Below are 15,795 nucleotides of genomic sequence, written 5' to 3'. Positions count from 1 at the left end.
ATCTTATATTTGGAGAAATGGGCAGAATTTGGCCAGATGGGAGAGACAGTAATGAGAATAGGATATACAAGATACAGATGTAAGAACAAGTATGAACTGGAGATACTGTTTAACGAGGACAGGCCTTTCGTGTTGGTGAGCTGTGGGAGGAAGGCTTACTTCTGTAAGATTCTGCAGCATAAGTGTCATGAAGGCAGAAGGGTTTGGGAGATGGGTGAATGTTACCAAGCGAGCAGAGGGAAGACCAGAGGCTTCGGGAGTCTTTAGAATTTATGTTGTAAAAAACAGGTACGCTCAGCTTGTAGCAATATGAGTGCTGTGCAGTAGTAGAAATTCCTTGTTGTAAATCTTTCATGTTTGGTGTTTATTTTAGGAAGGTGCAAATATTAATAAGTCTCTTACAACTTTGGGCAAAGTCATTTCGGCCTTGGCAGAGGTGGTAAGTTTCCTGTTTCCCTTTAGGAGGAAGTGCGGGCTCAGCAAGTGAGCTTGCTGCTACCGCACTTCTCTACCAAGGGCGCGCTGGTTTTGGCCTTTTTATGTAATTTAAAAGGTTTTCCAGGTAGGACTAGAGTATGATGTAATTTGTACTGAAATGAGAATGGTAACAACTGTAGCTGTCTGACCTAAAACTAAATGTTTTTGAGCCGTACTTCACACCTCATAATAACCAAATGTGTCTCTGTAGGTTTTCCCTCATAGTCTCTCATGTTAGAGGCGTAGATTTGGAGGATTTTGAACAATGTGGCTTTGGAGAATGATGTTGATTTAGAAACCAATCATACATATCCTTAAAGTACAGTCAGGTATCACTTAGTGAGATGAGTGCATCCTTAGAAATGCACCATTCACTGACTGTGTCACTGTGATAAGTAAACAGAATACACTAGAACGGTGGGGGAAATGGTAAGTGATACATCATCGGTGAGTCTCAGTCACCAGTTGCAGTGCATTGAGCATAATTGTGAGTGCAGTGTGTCCCATGTGACTGGCAGTATAGGTTTGTGTCCACCAGCATTTCTCCAACCAGTACATTGTGTTATAGTGCTACTGTGTGAAGGCAGCAACAACACTTAAGTTTTCAGTGCCATTATAATCTTAACAGACCATCATTGTTTCTGCAGTGCATATGTCGATAAAATGGTCTTTTTTTTGCAATACTGACACATTAAAGCTAAACCAAATTTTGCATGGTCTTCATTATTTAAATTCAAGACCCAAGTTAGTTTTTGTATGCTCTAATTTAATTGGTCCTTTGAATCACTAAAAGAATTAAATCTCTTCTTGTCCCTAGAAAGTCTTCTGATTCCATTTATTCTAGAGGTTTATCCCATGTTTCTTTTCTCTCCTTTAAATGCTTTCGTTTGCAGGATAACTGCACAAGCAAGGTACGGTGGGGATTGGTCACACTGAACTAGCTTAGTGATTCGCTCTATGGCTTTAATACTTTCAGAGGATAAATAGGGCATAAGTTAGAATCTTCCAAAAGGTTTTCCTTTCTTTCTTTCTTTTTTTTTGGCTTTGGAATTTAGAATGATTATTTAGGGTGGCTGTGAATCATGAGGCTTCACACCAGAATTAATTAAGAAACATAAAGTACTTTGGAGAAGGGATAAAAATAAAGGAACCGGAGAGAAATTTAAGGAAGCGTTTACATGGTGTCAGGATGTTTATCCCACGGATCTGTATCAGTGTCTCCATAGCTCTGTGAACCACCCAGGAGTAGTGAGTTAAATTTCCTTAGAGTCCGTTCTAAAGCATAACTTGATTTGTTGAAATTATTGGAAACAAGTAAGATAAAACAAGTTTATATATCATTAATATATGTAAATTGTTTTACATATTTCCCACCATAGAAGTTTATGAGTAATTTAAAACATTTTTTCCTACTATTTGGTTATACTAAGATAAAGTAAAGGCTATAGAATTAATTTAATGTTTTAACTGAAGCTAGAAAAGATTGATTTTATTTTCCTTTACCCAATGGTATATGTTTTTTTTTCCTTATATTTCTATACAAATTCTGTACAAAAAAAAAAGGTGTTTGTTATTCTTCTGCACAAAAAAAAATTCAGATCACATAGTAGTTAAGAATTATATGCTTGGGAGGCAGAGACAGGTGGATTTCTGAGTTCGAGGCCAGCCTGGTCTACAAAGTGAGCTCCAGGACAGCCAGGGCTACACAGAGAAACCCTGTCTCGAAAATAAACAAAAAAAGAAAAAACAATATATGCAAGAAACTCAGGTAGAGGCAGTATTTACATCAGAGCATTTAGTACTCACGTGTTTAAGTGGCCCGTTTTCTCCAGCTGTGGATACTCGTGTTAGGAGATTGTCTTTGCTCTTGTGTGTGGGGGCACTGTGCAGACGTTTGAGGACAGTGCTTGCGTTGACTCTCTCCTTTGGGAGCCAAACTTGGTGCTGCCTGGTGTATCAGTGCTGATTTCGGGGATTCTTTTTTTTTAATTGCTTGTCAAAGATAATTTGCCTGAGTGTTTACAAGTTAAATACTGGATTTTCTTTAAAATCAATATTTTAAAGACATAGTCTGAAGACATGGATGGGATATTAGATAATCGCATTACATTGTTAGATTTACTCAGTTTGTTCCTCATATCTGATATATCTGTGAAGTGTTGAGACCTGTGCCTGTGGTTTACTCTAGGGTTTGGGTAATGGCAAAATAATAATGGTTAAAGGTACATGGTAAATGTGCAATGTACATTGTAATACTACTCTCTTGGGTTTGTGTGTGTGTGTGTGTGTGTGTGTGTGTGTGTTATAAAGATTTAAAAATGAAATGCTAAAAGAAATTGTTTTGCATGCACTTTTTGAAGAATTGGCCTGTAAGTAGAACTTTCCAGTCATGGTAGAATACCATTTTAGATTTACTTCAGAGTTTCAGACTGGTTTGCTCTTCATGTGAATTTCCACCCATAGCATTGCTAACATTATTCCCTTCCCTTTTATAGAGTAAAAAGAAGAAGAAAACGGATTTTATTCCTTATCGGGATTCTGTACTTACTTGGCTCCTTCGAGAAAATCTAGGTATGTTGACCACTAGTAGCCGTTCCCTTTGTAGCTGTCTTTTTAAAGCTGTGTCATGATGTAGCTCATTTCCCTGCATCTGTTTGAGAGAAGAGTCATGTCTAGATATTCATAGTAACTCACTAGAGTGCTTCTTGTCTTTTTTCTGCTCTTGCTTTTGCTTTTCCCTGGCTGGATTAACTTACTTTGGGACATAAACTGAGCTGCAGTTACTGTCTTCTGTGCTCCATACAGCTATTTAAAATGTTGTTCCTTCTTAAGATGCCCCTCCCCCGACCAAGGTCTAGCTATTTCATGTGCATGAGTGTTTATGCACCATGTGTATGTCCGGGACATGCAGAGCTTCTAAGGCAGCATGGGGTCCCTTGGAATTGGAGTTGCAGACTGTAAACCCCCATGAGTGCTGGGCAAACACTGTTCTCTGTAAAAGCAGTAGCCTTAGCCACTGAGCCCTCTCTTTGGTTCCTCCCTTAGAGTTCTTACTACTCATATTCCTTTGTGCTTTCTGTAGTTGAGTATACTCTGCACAGTCTTACTCCTCTATACGACTGAGGTTTTTTGACCTTTCAGCCTTCTCTTCATTTTTTGCTCCTCATTAAAAAAAAGTAATCAGTCACCTTTCCCATCACTGAGGGCAGTCGTGGTAGAGTGGTTAAGGTCTTGATTAGAGTGGTTGTTTGTGTTTGAGACTGGGTCATATACAACCCAGGCTGCACTGAACTCCTGACGATACCTCCTGGTCTGGAATTATAGGCCTGTGCTACATTTACCTGGCTGGAGTTGTTTAAGGGCATCTAGGAGAGGAACTGAAGTCAGGAGAGCTGGAGAGCAGGCTATGAGTGGAACAGCACAGCAGGGAACACTGAAGAACGTTATTGGGTTCCAGGGTTGGGACAGAGGCAGAGGCAGGCAGATTTCTGAGTTTGAGGCCAGCCTGGTCTACAAAGTGAGTTCCAGGACAGCCAGGGCTACACAGAGAAACCCTGTCTCAAAAANCAGGCAGATTTCTGAGTTTGAGGCCAGCCTGGTCTACAAAGTGAGTTCCAGGACAGCCAGGGCTACACAGAGAAACCCTGTCTCAAAAAACAAAAACCAAACCAAACCAAACCAAACCAAAACAAAACAAAACAAAACAAAAAACTGAGTGAGAGCCTCATCATTCGTTTTCTCAGGTGGCAACTCCCGAACTGCAATGGTTGCTGCTCTGAGCCCAGCAGACATCAACTACGATGAAACTCTGAGCACGCTGAGGTACTCTCCTTTGATCTCAGGAGCTGAGTAGTTTTGTATGCCATAGATTTTCTAACACTGTGAGGGGTGTCGTGTGTGTCATAATAAGGGGAAAATGGTTTCTGTTATAATGGAATTTACTTATGTGGCTTTCAGATTCATTGGGATAAATGAGAGGGTTTTTTTGTTTGTTTGTTTGTTTGTTTGTTTTTTCATAAAAGATGTCCAAATTACTTCAGTGAAATATTTGGATAACTTGTAGACAATAAAATTCTCTCATAATATTCATTTCTATTAGTACAAGTATTCCCTTGTATAAATAGTTTGCAGATATACTTAAGTTGTAAAAAGTAAATGCAATTATTAGTAAATATACTGAAAAAGTACAAGGAGTTTATCATTAAATTTTTATATATATAATATTTTAATCTGAAATTATCTTCCTTTCTCCTATTAAATACACTCTTTTCTTTTCTTTTCTTTTCTTTTCTTTTCTTTTCTTTTCTTTTCTTTTCTCTTCTCTTCTCTTCTCTTCTCTCTTCTCTTCTCTTCTCTTCTCTTCTCTTCTCTTCTCTTCTCTTCTCTTCTCTTCTCTTCTTTTCTTTTCTTTTCTTTTCTTTTTAAGATTTATGGGCTGGAGAGATGGCTCAGAGGTTGAGAGCACTGACTGTTCTTCCAGAGGTCCCAAGTTTAATTCCCAGCAACCACATTTTGGCTAAATACCATCCATATGAGATCTGGTGCCCTCTTCTGGCCTGCAGGCATGCATGCAGGCAACTCTGTACATAATAATTAAAAAAAAAAAAGTATTTATTTTATATATGTGAATACACTATCACTGCCTACAGTCACACCAGAAGAGGGCATCAGATCCCATTACAGAATGTTGTGAGCCACCATGTGGTTGCTGGGAATTGAACTCAGGACCTCTGGAAGAGCAGTTAGTGCTCTTAATCGCTGAGCCATCTCTCTAGCCCCAAAGATATTCTTTTTTTTTTTTTTTTTTTTTTTTTTTTTTTTTTTTTTTTTTTTTTTTTTTTTTTTGAGACAGGGTTTCTCTGTATAGCCCTGGCTGTCCTGAAACTCACTCTGTAGACTAGGCTGGCCCCAAACTCAGAAATCCACCTGCAATGCCTCCCAAGTGCTGGGATTAAAGGCGTGCGCCACCAGGCCCGGCCCCAAAGATATTCTTAATACAGCAAAACAACACTGTTATAGGCTGACAAACTGGGTTTGAGCCTCTCTCTGGTATTTATTTCTGTTGTGATCTTAGCCAATCACTTAAGTTCTTAGTCTTTGTCACCTCTGTAAGGTGCTATAAAGCTTCATACAAATAATGTATTTGTCAAGGATCTTGAAATGTGTAAGTCCTCAGAATGTTTGGTGTAGAGCTCATGACATGTATGAGAAGCAGAACCTCTGAGAAATGGCAAGAATGCATTTTCTCTCTGTATGTAGATATGCAGATCGTGCAAAACAAATTAAATGCAATGCTGTTATCAATGAGGACCCGAATGCCAAGCTAGTTCGGGAGCTGAAGGAGGAAGTGACCCGACTGAAGGACCTTCTTCGTGCTCAGGGACTGGGAGATATTATTGATAGTAAGTGAACTGGGATCATACAGAATTTTACTCTTCTCTCTAGACTCTTAATTTGAAATGAGCTTAGGGTTGGGTGTGGTGGGCACTTGGGAAGCAGGAGCAGGCTGATCTTACTGAGTTCAAGGGCAGCCAGAGCTGCACAGAGAGATCTTGTCTCCAATAAGCAAGTAAATGAGCTTAGAGCTTAGAGCCTTGATGAAACTAAGCAGTAGTACAAATGGTTTTCTGAGGGGGCGCCAGGGAGACAGTCTCAGATTTATACTTCAACTTATTCTGAAAACAATAACCACTTCATAAAAGTATTACTTGGAAGCTGTTGTTTCCCTGGGCTAGTGTGGTAGTGATAACAGTGTAAGAAGAACTCCCCATTAAGATCTGCTTCCAGATGACATTTACCTTGCAGTGAGCCTTGTTCTCTATGGAAAAGTAAAGACGAGAAGTCTAATTCCTGTCACGTTCAAGAGCTAGACTTGCAGAAAGTACTGTTGTACGGTGTTCTTTTATAATGCCTGCTTTAAAATCTATATAGTGTGTAATCCAACCGCTTGTATGTTGTGGTTGGCAGTGCAACTCATTATGGCTTAGCATGTACAAGGCTCTGGTTTTAACCTCAGCACTTTAGAAAAAAGTTCTTGCCATAAAATTGATTATTCAGATAGAATATGGGTTATTTAATAAAGCATATTTTTATTTTTAATGTAAAATATACTTTGAAATATTTACAGATTTAAAACCCTCCTCCAACTTAGCACTTATTGATTAAAACCTGGATTTTAATGAATATAATTTGTGAAAATGATAACCTATATTACTGAATTTTCATTTTTTTAATCTTCCCAAATGCCAAGTGCTACTCTGTTCCCACTGTATTGCTACTGATTCTGAACTTTGACCCTTCTTGTATTTCCCTCCTGCTCACCTTTAGTTGACCCATTGATCGATGATTACTCTGGAAGTGGAGGCAAATGTGTGTATATCATGGTCATTTCCAGTACACTGACTTGCTAACCTGCCTTTGCTGGGTCAGCCTTACAGCAAGCTTTGCATGCCAGCACTGCTAACAGGGAAATCCCAGACAGAGTCGGGTGGAAAGTCCAGTTCTCTTGTTTACCCTTCTCCGTTTAGCAAAGTAACTAAGTGAATTTTACTGTACACCTTCACTGAAGATGATCTTCTACTCCATCTTCAGTGTTCCTGACCATATCATTAAAGCAAGCTCAGAATTACACTTGAAACGGTTAGTCACACTAGATAGGCTCATATTTATTGAAAATCTATAATATACTTGGTCCTGTTCTAGGGACCTTAAACATATTATCTCTTTTTTGATTCTGTTATTGATAAACTTATTTTATCCTTTTTTTACAATATCCAGAGTGGTTTTCCTGAGGTGCCATGGCTCCTCATGTTTAGGTTAGGCAGTTTACCTCAGAGCTTTTCATCATTGCTACATCTGCACTTTTTTTCCCTCTTGAGTTGCTTTCTTCTATGATCCAATTATTTAATAGGAAATTTCCTTTTTAATTAGCATTGTAAATGTGAGTCTTTGTATAATTAAAAAAATCATTTCTAGTTAGCCAAACTGTCTGTAATTAAAGAGCTCTGTGCATGCTGGCTTAGCACTCACCTGTGCTGAGCTCTGTTGATTTTTCTTCGTATCTTGGACCTTATCCTACTTGTTCATTAGATAGATATTTTTCTCCTCTTTTCATAAGTTACTATTTAAATTTTTAAATAGATATCTAAAGTATATAACTTAAATGAAGATGTCTTTATTTAAGTGTTAAGTTGACAAGAAAATAGTTGTTTATGCTTTTAAGATAACTCATCAACATGTCAAATCTCAGTTTGGGGACAAGGGGATGCACAGAAGAACCTAAAGGTGCTACCAGTTACTGTGCTGCCTTGAGCCCCAACATGCATCTGGCTCTTGGCCTGGAACGGCTCTGTCTGAGATCTCCAAGGCTGAAGGATATTGGTGTGGCGAGGGTGCCTTCTTGTTCTTGCTTTGTGTCCAAGGTGCTACTGCTGGCCTGTTACCTAACTTTCCTGAGCTGCTGTGGCATTTCCTGAAAACCGTGCATGACTAAGTTTTAATCTCGTATCCTCAAAGGAGGGCAGCCCTGGCTACTTCTCAGTTTCCTTTTGGATCTACTTCTTTTAATTCATTTTACGGCTTGCATGTGACCATAGGGCCATCTAACCTCCGTCCGTCCCTCCTTCCACCTTTTGCCATCATCTGATGGATGATTTTTGCTCCAGTTCCTGTTTGCTTTTTAAACATGCCTCTTTGCTTGTTTCCCCATGTTTCCCTTTTATCTGCAGATGGTAGTTTTCAAACTGTCTTGAAGCAACTACCACAGACAAGCTTCAAGAACTGGTTTCCATTCAGTAGTAAAGATGCATAACCCAGCGAGTGACTATTTCCCAACTACTTCCATTTCCCTATCCTTTAAGGGAAACTGAGTTCTGACAGGAATTCAAGTAATGTAGATTTTATCAAATTTAAAAATGAGAGCCAGCAAGATGGCTCAGTGTATAAAGGTGCTTGCTGCCGAGCCTGAGGACCTGATTTAGGTCCCTGGTTCCCACATAGTGGAAGGAGAGAACTGACTCTCACAAGTTGTCCTCTGAACACATAGGAACACACACAAAAGAAATCAATGTAATTTAAAAAACCACTTAGTGAGCTAACTTTAACATAGAAATGTAAGTAGACATGTTAGCACACATCTGTAATCCCACAGTGTGAGCACTCAGGAGTGAGAGGTCAGAGAATCAAGAGTTCAAGGTCATTCTTGGCCATAAAGCAAGTATGATGTTAGGCTGAGCTGCATGAGACCCTGCCTTCAAAGAACAAGATAGATGGACTGCACCAGTGTTTTTTCTTGGCAGTTCATTTGAGAAGGATGGTTAATGAATGAAATTACAAAAAAAGCAAATGAGTTGAGTTTTGTTATTGGTGGGCTTTTTACCAGGACCAAGTTTAAGACAGTTATTTTCAGTTTATTCCAGACTTTAGTTACTGCAAAAATGTCTTAAACACTTGCCTCTCATACTAGGGAGGAAACTTACCAGTGTTCCAGTCAGTAAGCCATTAGACACAGGGGTTTTACTTAAATTATCAAATGGTTTGTAGTTTTTGTTTACTGTGACTTATAAATGGAAAATATACTAAAACTTGTTAATTCACTAATTGTTCTTTCCTATTGAAACATGCATTCATGATGAATATCATACCATATTTCCTCAAAATTATTTTCATTTCTTCAGTTCTTTTAATTTAGAATATATTTTTGGCATGTTAAAATGCTTCTATGCAAAGACTACTAAATGCTCAGGGTTGGAACTAACATTTCTTAATTTCACTGAACACTAAACTAGGCCAGTATGTGGTATTAATTGATATTTTTCCCTTTCTGTTAAAAACAAGTGGAGTTTTAAAATAGAGTAAAACTGTAGATACTGAAGACTTCGAATAATTGGAAGAATTTAAGGGCTTAGTTTACTTTAGTTTGCCAGTAGTTTTACCTGCTTAGGAAGAACATCTTTAAAGCTCTGGCTATGCCTTCCCATGCTGGAAACGTCTCAGTTCTAAATTTAGAAGGGACTGACTGCTTAGGGTCAATATTGAAGAAGGACATGTTTTAGAACTGCCATCTAGTACAGTTTCGTAGCTTGTCTGTGTTAGAGCGTGTGCTAATCTTGTGCTTTGATGCTGTCCTTTCTCACACTGGTGTTCCTTCCTGTCTTTTTTCCTCCTCTGCTGCTCCTCTTTCTTTTTTTCTACCTTTTCTTTCTGTCTCCCAGATCTGAAAGATTTTCAGAACAATAAGCATAGGTACTTGCTAGCCTCTGAGAATCAACGCCCTGGCAATTTTTCCACAGCATCCATGGGGTCCCTCACTTCATCTCCATCTTCATGCTCACTTAATAGTCAGGTGGGCTTAACATCTGTGACCAGTATTCAGGAGAGGATCATGTCTACACCTGGAGGGGAGGAAGCCATTGAACGTCTGAAGGTAAGTCTGAAGGTTGAATGCAGAGCGTTCTCTGTCGTTCTAGAAGGCAGAGCTAGGACTGAGTGAGCATCACAGAGATGTAGGCTTAGCACAGGGAGACGTTAACTGTTAGAGGTGTCCTGAAAATGAAATTATTTGTTTTATTTAAGTTAATTCCTTTTTATCAGAATATTTGAGTTTGACTTGGCCCGAGATGAAAGGTCCTAAGTTAGCCATGCAAAATAGCTGATGAGTAGAGAAAGATTTACATTAATTTGAGGGTCATTTATAAGTCACAGTCACGTTGCTTGTTAGATGTTGCTTGTTAGATGTTTAGTTTTAAAGCTAGATATGGTGGCATGAACCCGTTAAGCCAGTATTCAGGAGATGGAGAAAGGGGGATGACATAGATGTTCAGCATCATCCTGGCTGCATAGTGAGTTTGAGGCCAGCCTATGTAATATGAAACCCTTTCTAAAGTGGTAATAATTTAGATAGAATAATTAGTTGGAAAATTTGGTTTTACTGAAGATAGAATTCTCCATAGAGCATTCTTCTATTGGTAACATTAATATATAATTAACTGAAAGTTTGAACATTTGAGTAGAGATAGCCGGTTTATTAGGTTACATCAAATTATACCTTTTAGAACTCACAAAGCCCTTAGTTATGGGAGAAGAGGGCTTTCTCCTCCAGTCTGGTACAGCTGGGGTCCTTGGGCCATGTTGCTACTCAACCGTAGATTGCCCACTGATTGGTTCCTTGTTGGAACCAAATACCTGAGAAGCAGCAATGTAAGGGAGAGTTCGTTTTACCTCATGGTTTGCGGTTAGTCTAAAGAGAAGGCGTGGCTGCTGGAGTTTGCTGTCTTTGCAGATCAGGAAGCAGAGAAAGAGTACTCACTTGACTTTCTCCTTGCCCCTCTTTATTTCGGTCTTGAACCCCACTTCACAGGATAGGGCTGCCACATTCATGGTGGGTCTTCTCTCTCTAGCTTCTCTGGCAGAACTTAGACATGGGTCTAATTTTAAATTGTGTTAAGTTGATTACCGTCACATTATTCCTGGCTCCCAGCTCTGCAAACGGGGGTTCTTTCAGTCTGTTGCTGGCTATGGCCGTTTGTGTTTTGGCTCTGCATGAATGTGAAAATCAGGATCAGTCCTTATCCTCTTTCCTTCAGTGACTGCAGTGAGAGCAGACAGGTGTCACCTGTGGTGCTGAGGCCACACTGCCAGCACTCCAGCCAGCATCAGGCCACAGCAGGAGCATCCTGTTCTCCTGCTGCCTGCTGCCTCCCTCCTCTTGGCCTGTGTGTTCAAGAGTACTAGGGGAGGGGAAACTCACTGAGAATATAGAGGTCACGGCCATGCTCCCAGTCAGGGATCCTCTTCTCCATCACTCAGTATCCCCCACTAACAACTGTGCCCATCTGAAGACAGTTGAGAACAGCGGCTCTCTAACAGGTAAAGAGAGGAAGGTAGCCATGCTGGCTTGTTGAACACTTCACTATAGAGGTCAGAGTCTGTGTCACATGCTTTCACTGTGGCTTCCAGGTGAACTGTAACAGACTTTCTGTGAGGCAGGCTTCAGAGTTCTTTCTTACCATCCCATCTTTTCCTTTGATTCCTTCCTTCAAAAAGAAAGTGATTCCAAAATAAAAACAATGCTTTTGTGTCTTGATTCAGAAAGTAAGTGAAGTTCTAAAATGCCTGGCAAAAGGAGAGGAAGGAGACATCTTTCTATTCAAGGTTGCAAGGTGCAGGGTGATCTTTGCTGTTGTGAAACCGACTTGGAAGCTTTCTTAGTCGGATTCTGTTGAAGTCCTGTGTGGGAAGGGGTGTCCATTCACAAATTTCCTCATTAGGAGGGGTCAGTGACCATGTTGCCAGCAGGACTCTGGCAATAGGGAAAAGTGAAACTTCCCTCTAATTATTTATAAATGTTCCCCTCCTTTAGAGATTGTGAATCTTAACTATTTTTATATTATACCTTCTTGCACAAATGAGATTACCTTTTTCTTTCTCTGATGTAAAGGAGAAATTTCTTTCTGGTTGCTAGCTAGAACCAGCTGAAAGTAATGCCGAATGTTAGGAGTCAAGATGGCAAGTAGGCTTTTTAAGAATTAGGTCACCCAGTAGCCGTTCCCAGTGGCTTTTAGGGAATAATGCTTTCCTTATTTGAGGAATTCTCTCCCAACTGCCTAAATCTGATGAAAACAAAGCTGTAATACTTCAATCAGCACATAAACTGCTCTCTTAACTTCCCTGGAAGCAGCGTAAGTAAAATCTTTCTCTAGCTTTATTCTAGAGTGCAAATAGCTTCTTTACAGCTTTGTGATCAGTCACGCTGTAGCTCACTGAAGCAGAAGCCTTGGTTCTGCTCTTATGTTGTGAATGGTGAGAATTCCTTTTGGACAGGCCTGCATTTTAATGATGCAGGCAGAGAACATCTTTCATCCAGAGTGTGGGTCAGCAGTTGTACAATAGAAACGCTTGAGAATGTCTTAGGAGCTGCATTCCTAAGGCATGACACTGAAGAGAAAAATACTGCAATGGAGAACAGCAACAATGGAGGCTAATCTATCTTCCTAATGGTTTCTTTGCCTTTCTTTGCTCCTCTGTATTTTTAGCTTAAGGTCAGCCTTCGCACATTACTTTTCAATAGGTGCTGCTCCCTCCCTCCTTCTCCATTGAATAGCCTATTTCCATACATAATATTAGTATCCCGATTCCTTTCTAAACTTCCCTGGCAAAAAAAAAAAAAAAAAAAAAAAAAAAAGAAGAAGAAGAAGTAACAAGATAGTGGTATGTAATTTTTCTTTAAAGCCAGGACTTGAACTAAGTTGAAATCTCTGTATACATGATTTGGTCTTTATACTCAGTACTAAGCTGTAAGCATGTAGCTATAGCCTCTGACTCTGATAGTTATAGACTGGCATCAAAGTCAGTACTGAGAATGCCATAGACCAGATTTAGCCCGTGAATATCTGTAAACATCCATCATAGAAGTGAGCAGGACAAATGCTGTCCCAAGCAGTGTTTTGACCCCACAATTGGACTCACTCAGGAAGCTTGGGTACAGTGAACCTTAGCTACTTGGTGGCTTCAAGCACTGCTCTGTGGAGTAAACATCCAATCTTTCAAACGTTAAAACATAAACTACAATGTTTTTTCGGGAAGTATTTCTGACTTGTCCTACTAAATTTTCTGCCTTCTTACTGACTCATCAAGAAGAAATAAAGAGCTGAGCTGAGCATAGTAGCACATACCTGTAGTCTTGGTACTGAAGCAGCAGGATCAGGAATTCAGCACCATCTGTGACTAGTGAGTGTGAGGTTAGGCAGGGCTATATGAGATCCTGTCTCAATAAATAGATGAATGAATGAATGAATGTAAAGATCAGTAGTAGTTAGGAAGACCAGCTCAAGGAGTAAAATAGGCTTAGGTTAATTGCCTAGTTTTTTGATCTTTAGTTTTCTTATGTATAGAGTGACTGTAGAATTAGTGGTTATTCAGTTTTTGCTAGCACTAAAGGTTTGCTAGTGTGCCACTCAATTAACGTTTTCTCTAAGCCGTTGGAGTGTTTGCTTGTCTTTTGTTTTTTTGTTTTTTTGAGACAGGGTTTCTCTGTGTAGTCCTGGCTATCTTGGAATTCACTCTATAGACCAGGCTGCCCTCAAACTCAGAGAGATCCACCTGCCTCTGCCTCCCAAGTGCTGGGATCAAAGGCATGTGCCACCACTGCCTGGCTTTCCTTGGAGCCTTTTGAAAACAATTGATTTTCAAACAATATAAATATTATAACTTAATACCATGATTTAAAAAAAAAAAAGAAGCTGGGCGTGGTGGCGCACGCCTTTAATCCCAGCACTTGGGAGGCAGAGGCAGGCGGATTTCTGAGTTCGAGGCCAGCCTGGTCTACAGAGTGAGTTCCAGGACAGCCAGGGCTACACAGAGAAACCCTGTCTCGAAAAACCAAAAAAAAAAAAAGAAAGAAAATACCTTGCGTTTTTTTATGTTAGTATCACCCTTTATCTTGTGCAAATGTACACATGGATTCACTATTTGTCTATTTTTATTAGGACTTGTAAGATTTGTGTGTCTGATGTGTGCTTAATTTTAGGCTTAATTTTGAATTTGAGTTGTTTTGTAATAAGAAAAGTTGAAATAGAGTTAAAAACTAATTTATGATTCTTACCTTCTAATAAAGGAAAAGAGCCCATTACTTTAGAGTCTTCCTTGTCTTCAGGGGCATAATCTGTGTTACGCTTTCCTTGCTAAGTATGGTATACCAAGCTCTGGCCCTTCTGCTTCAATCTGTGCATTCTTCCATAGGAGTCAGAGAAGATCATTGCTGAGTTGAATGAAACCTGGGAAGAGAAACTCCGTAAAACAGAGGCCATCAGAATGGAGAGGTCAGGAGACAAGAGTCTTTGATGCTGCTAAGGTTGCTGGGGAGTTTGAGCGGCTTTTGTAGTTTTTTTTTTTGTTTTTTTTTTTTTAAGGTGAAATTGAATTAAAAACAAAGAACCTTTGCCCCTTCCTGAAATGCTTCACAGATAAATCTGCCCTGGGAAAGGGTATCCAATCACATTTATACTTCAAAGTGATATCTACATATTTAAAGATTCTCAGCCTGTGGACATGGGGTTGCATATCAGATATCCTGCATATCAAGTACTTAAGTTACTATTCATAACAGTAGCAGAATTACAGTTACAAAGTAGTAACACAAATAATCTTATGGGTGGGGGTCACCACAGCATGAGGAATTATGTTAAAGGGTCAACAGTGTTGGGAAGGCTGAGAGTCGCTGCTCTAGGGAGTCATGCGTGTTACCACACTTGATGTGGCTTCGGATTGGGAAAAATCATGCTTAAGTAAAGGAGGTTTTCATTTGTAACAAGTGGACTTCACTTGGTCATGACCCATATCTAAAGAACTGCTCCCACTCTGTCAAGTTACTTTGTCTGGAACCTTTTGGGAAGTTTATATTGCAAAGTTTTAAAATTCTTATTCTGTTTATACTGTTTGGATAATTATACACTTAAAAAAAAAAGTCAGTTTCTATCTTTTTCTCTTATGAAAATGAGGGAGAAGCAAACTCTAATGTACTGATCAGTAAATGTAACGAAGAATTTTCTTTCTTACCTCAGACATTTTAAACTAGAAATATTGGAACTTAGCACATAATGGCTGCTTTTTCCTCAAGCTTCATTACCTGAGTTAGAGCCCTCAGCCCCATATGAAGATGGAAGAAGAAAACGAAATTCACAAAGTTGGTTCTACAACATCAGGCACAATGAACAATAAATACACATATACCCACACACAACAAACAAACAAACAAAAACTCAAAACCTTCCTAGAATTACTGTACTAAATGGTGGGGATGTATGGGAAGATGACATTTGAGAAAAGCCACACTTATAGGCTGTACTTCATATTCCCAAGCCATGCCCAAGCCATGAATTACTCACCCCTGTAGTAAATCTGTGTCTTTTGTTTGTTTGTTTGTTTTTCAAGATGGGGTTTCTCTGTGTAACCATGGCTGTCCTGGACTCACTCTGTAGACCAGGCTGGCCTCAAACTCAGAAATCCACCTGCTTCTGCCTCCCAAGTACTGGAATTAAAGACGTGCACCACCACTGCCCATCATTGTGTCTTCACTAACATTAACACAGAGTGCTGGCCCCCGAGTCATTTTCATTGCTGTCTTAGATTCGAGGGAAATTGTTTCTTTGTGTTGGATGCACAGTCTTAAGGAGGATAATGTTTCAAAACTCTTACCTAAATGAACAGAACTTTAGTATGGAACTATTCTTTGATATATTTTGAGATCTCTCTCTCTCTCTCTCTCTCTCTCTCTCTCTCTCTCTCTCTCTCTCTCTCTCTTTCTCTCTCTCTCTCTCTCTA

The 15,795-nt window shown here is 39.5% G+C and overlaps 1 protein-coding gene across 1 annotated transcript in view; it reads left to right on the top strand.

Annotated features, from left to right (window-relative positions):
• Kif1b (kinesin family member 1B) overlaps positions 1-15,795 on the top strand; it is a 127,695-nt gene that overhangs the window by 42,049 nt on the left and 69,851 nt on the right. The window contains exons 9-16 of the mRNA XM_021201226.2: positions 374-439; positions 1,371-1,388; positions 2,973-3,048; positions 4,221-4,299; positions 5,737-5,879; positions 6,805-6,846; positions 9,690-9,901; positions 14,215-14,294. Coding sequence (XP_021056885.1) covers positions 374-439; positions 1,371-1,388; positions 2,973-3,048; positions 4,221-4,299; positions 5,737-5,879; positions 6,805-6,846; positions 9,690-9,901; positions 14,215-14,294 — 716 coding nt within the window. The remainder of the gene's footprint in view (positions 1-373; positions 440-1,370; positions 1,389-2,972; positions 3,049-4,220; positions 4,300-5,736; positions 5,880-6,804; positions 6,847-9,689; positions 9,902-14,214; positions 14,295-15,795) is intronic.

The sequence above is a fragment of the Mus pahari genome, chromosome 6, assembly GCF_900095145.1.
Source record: "Mus pahari chromosome 6, PAHARI_EIJ_v1.1, whole genome shotgun sequence".
Lineage (NCBI taxonomy): Eukaryota > Metazoa > Chordata > Mammalia > Rodentia > Muridae > Mus > Mus pahari.
The sequence above is the reverse complement of the archived record's forward strand: the minus strand, read 5'-3'. Positions and strand labels throughout refer to the sequence as shown.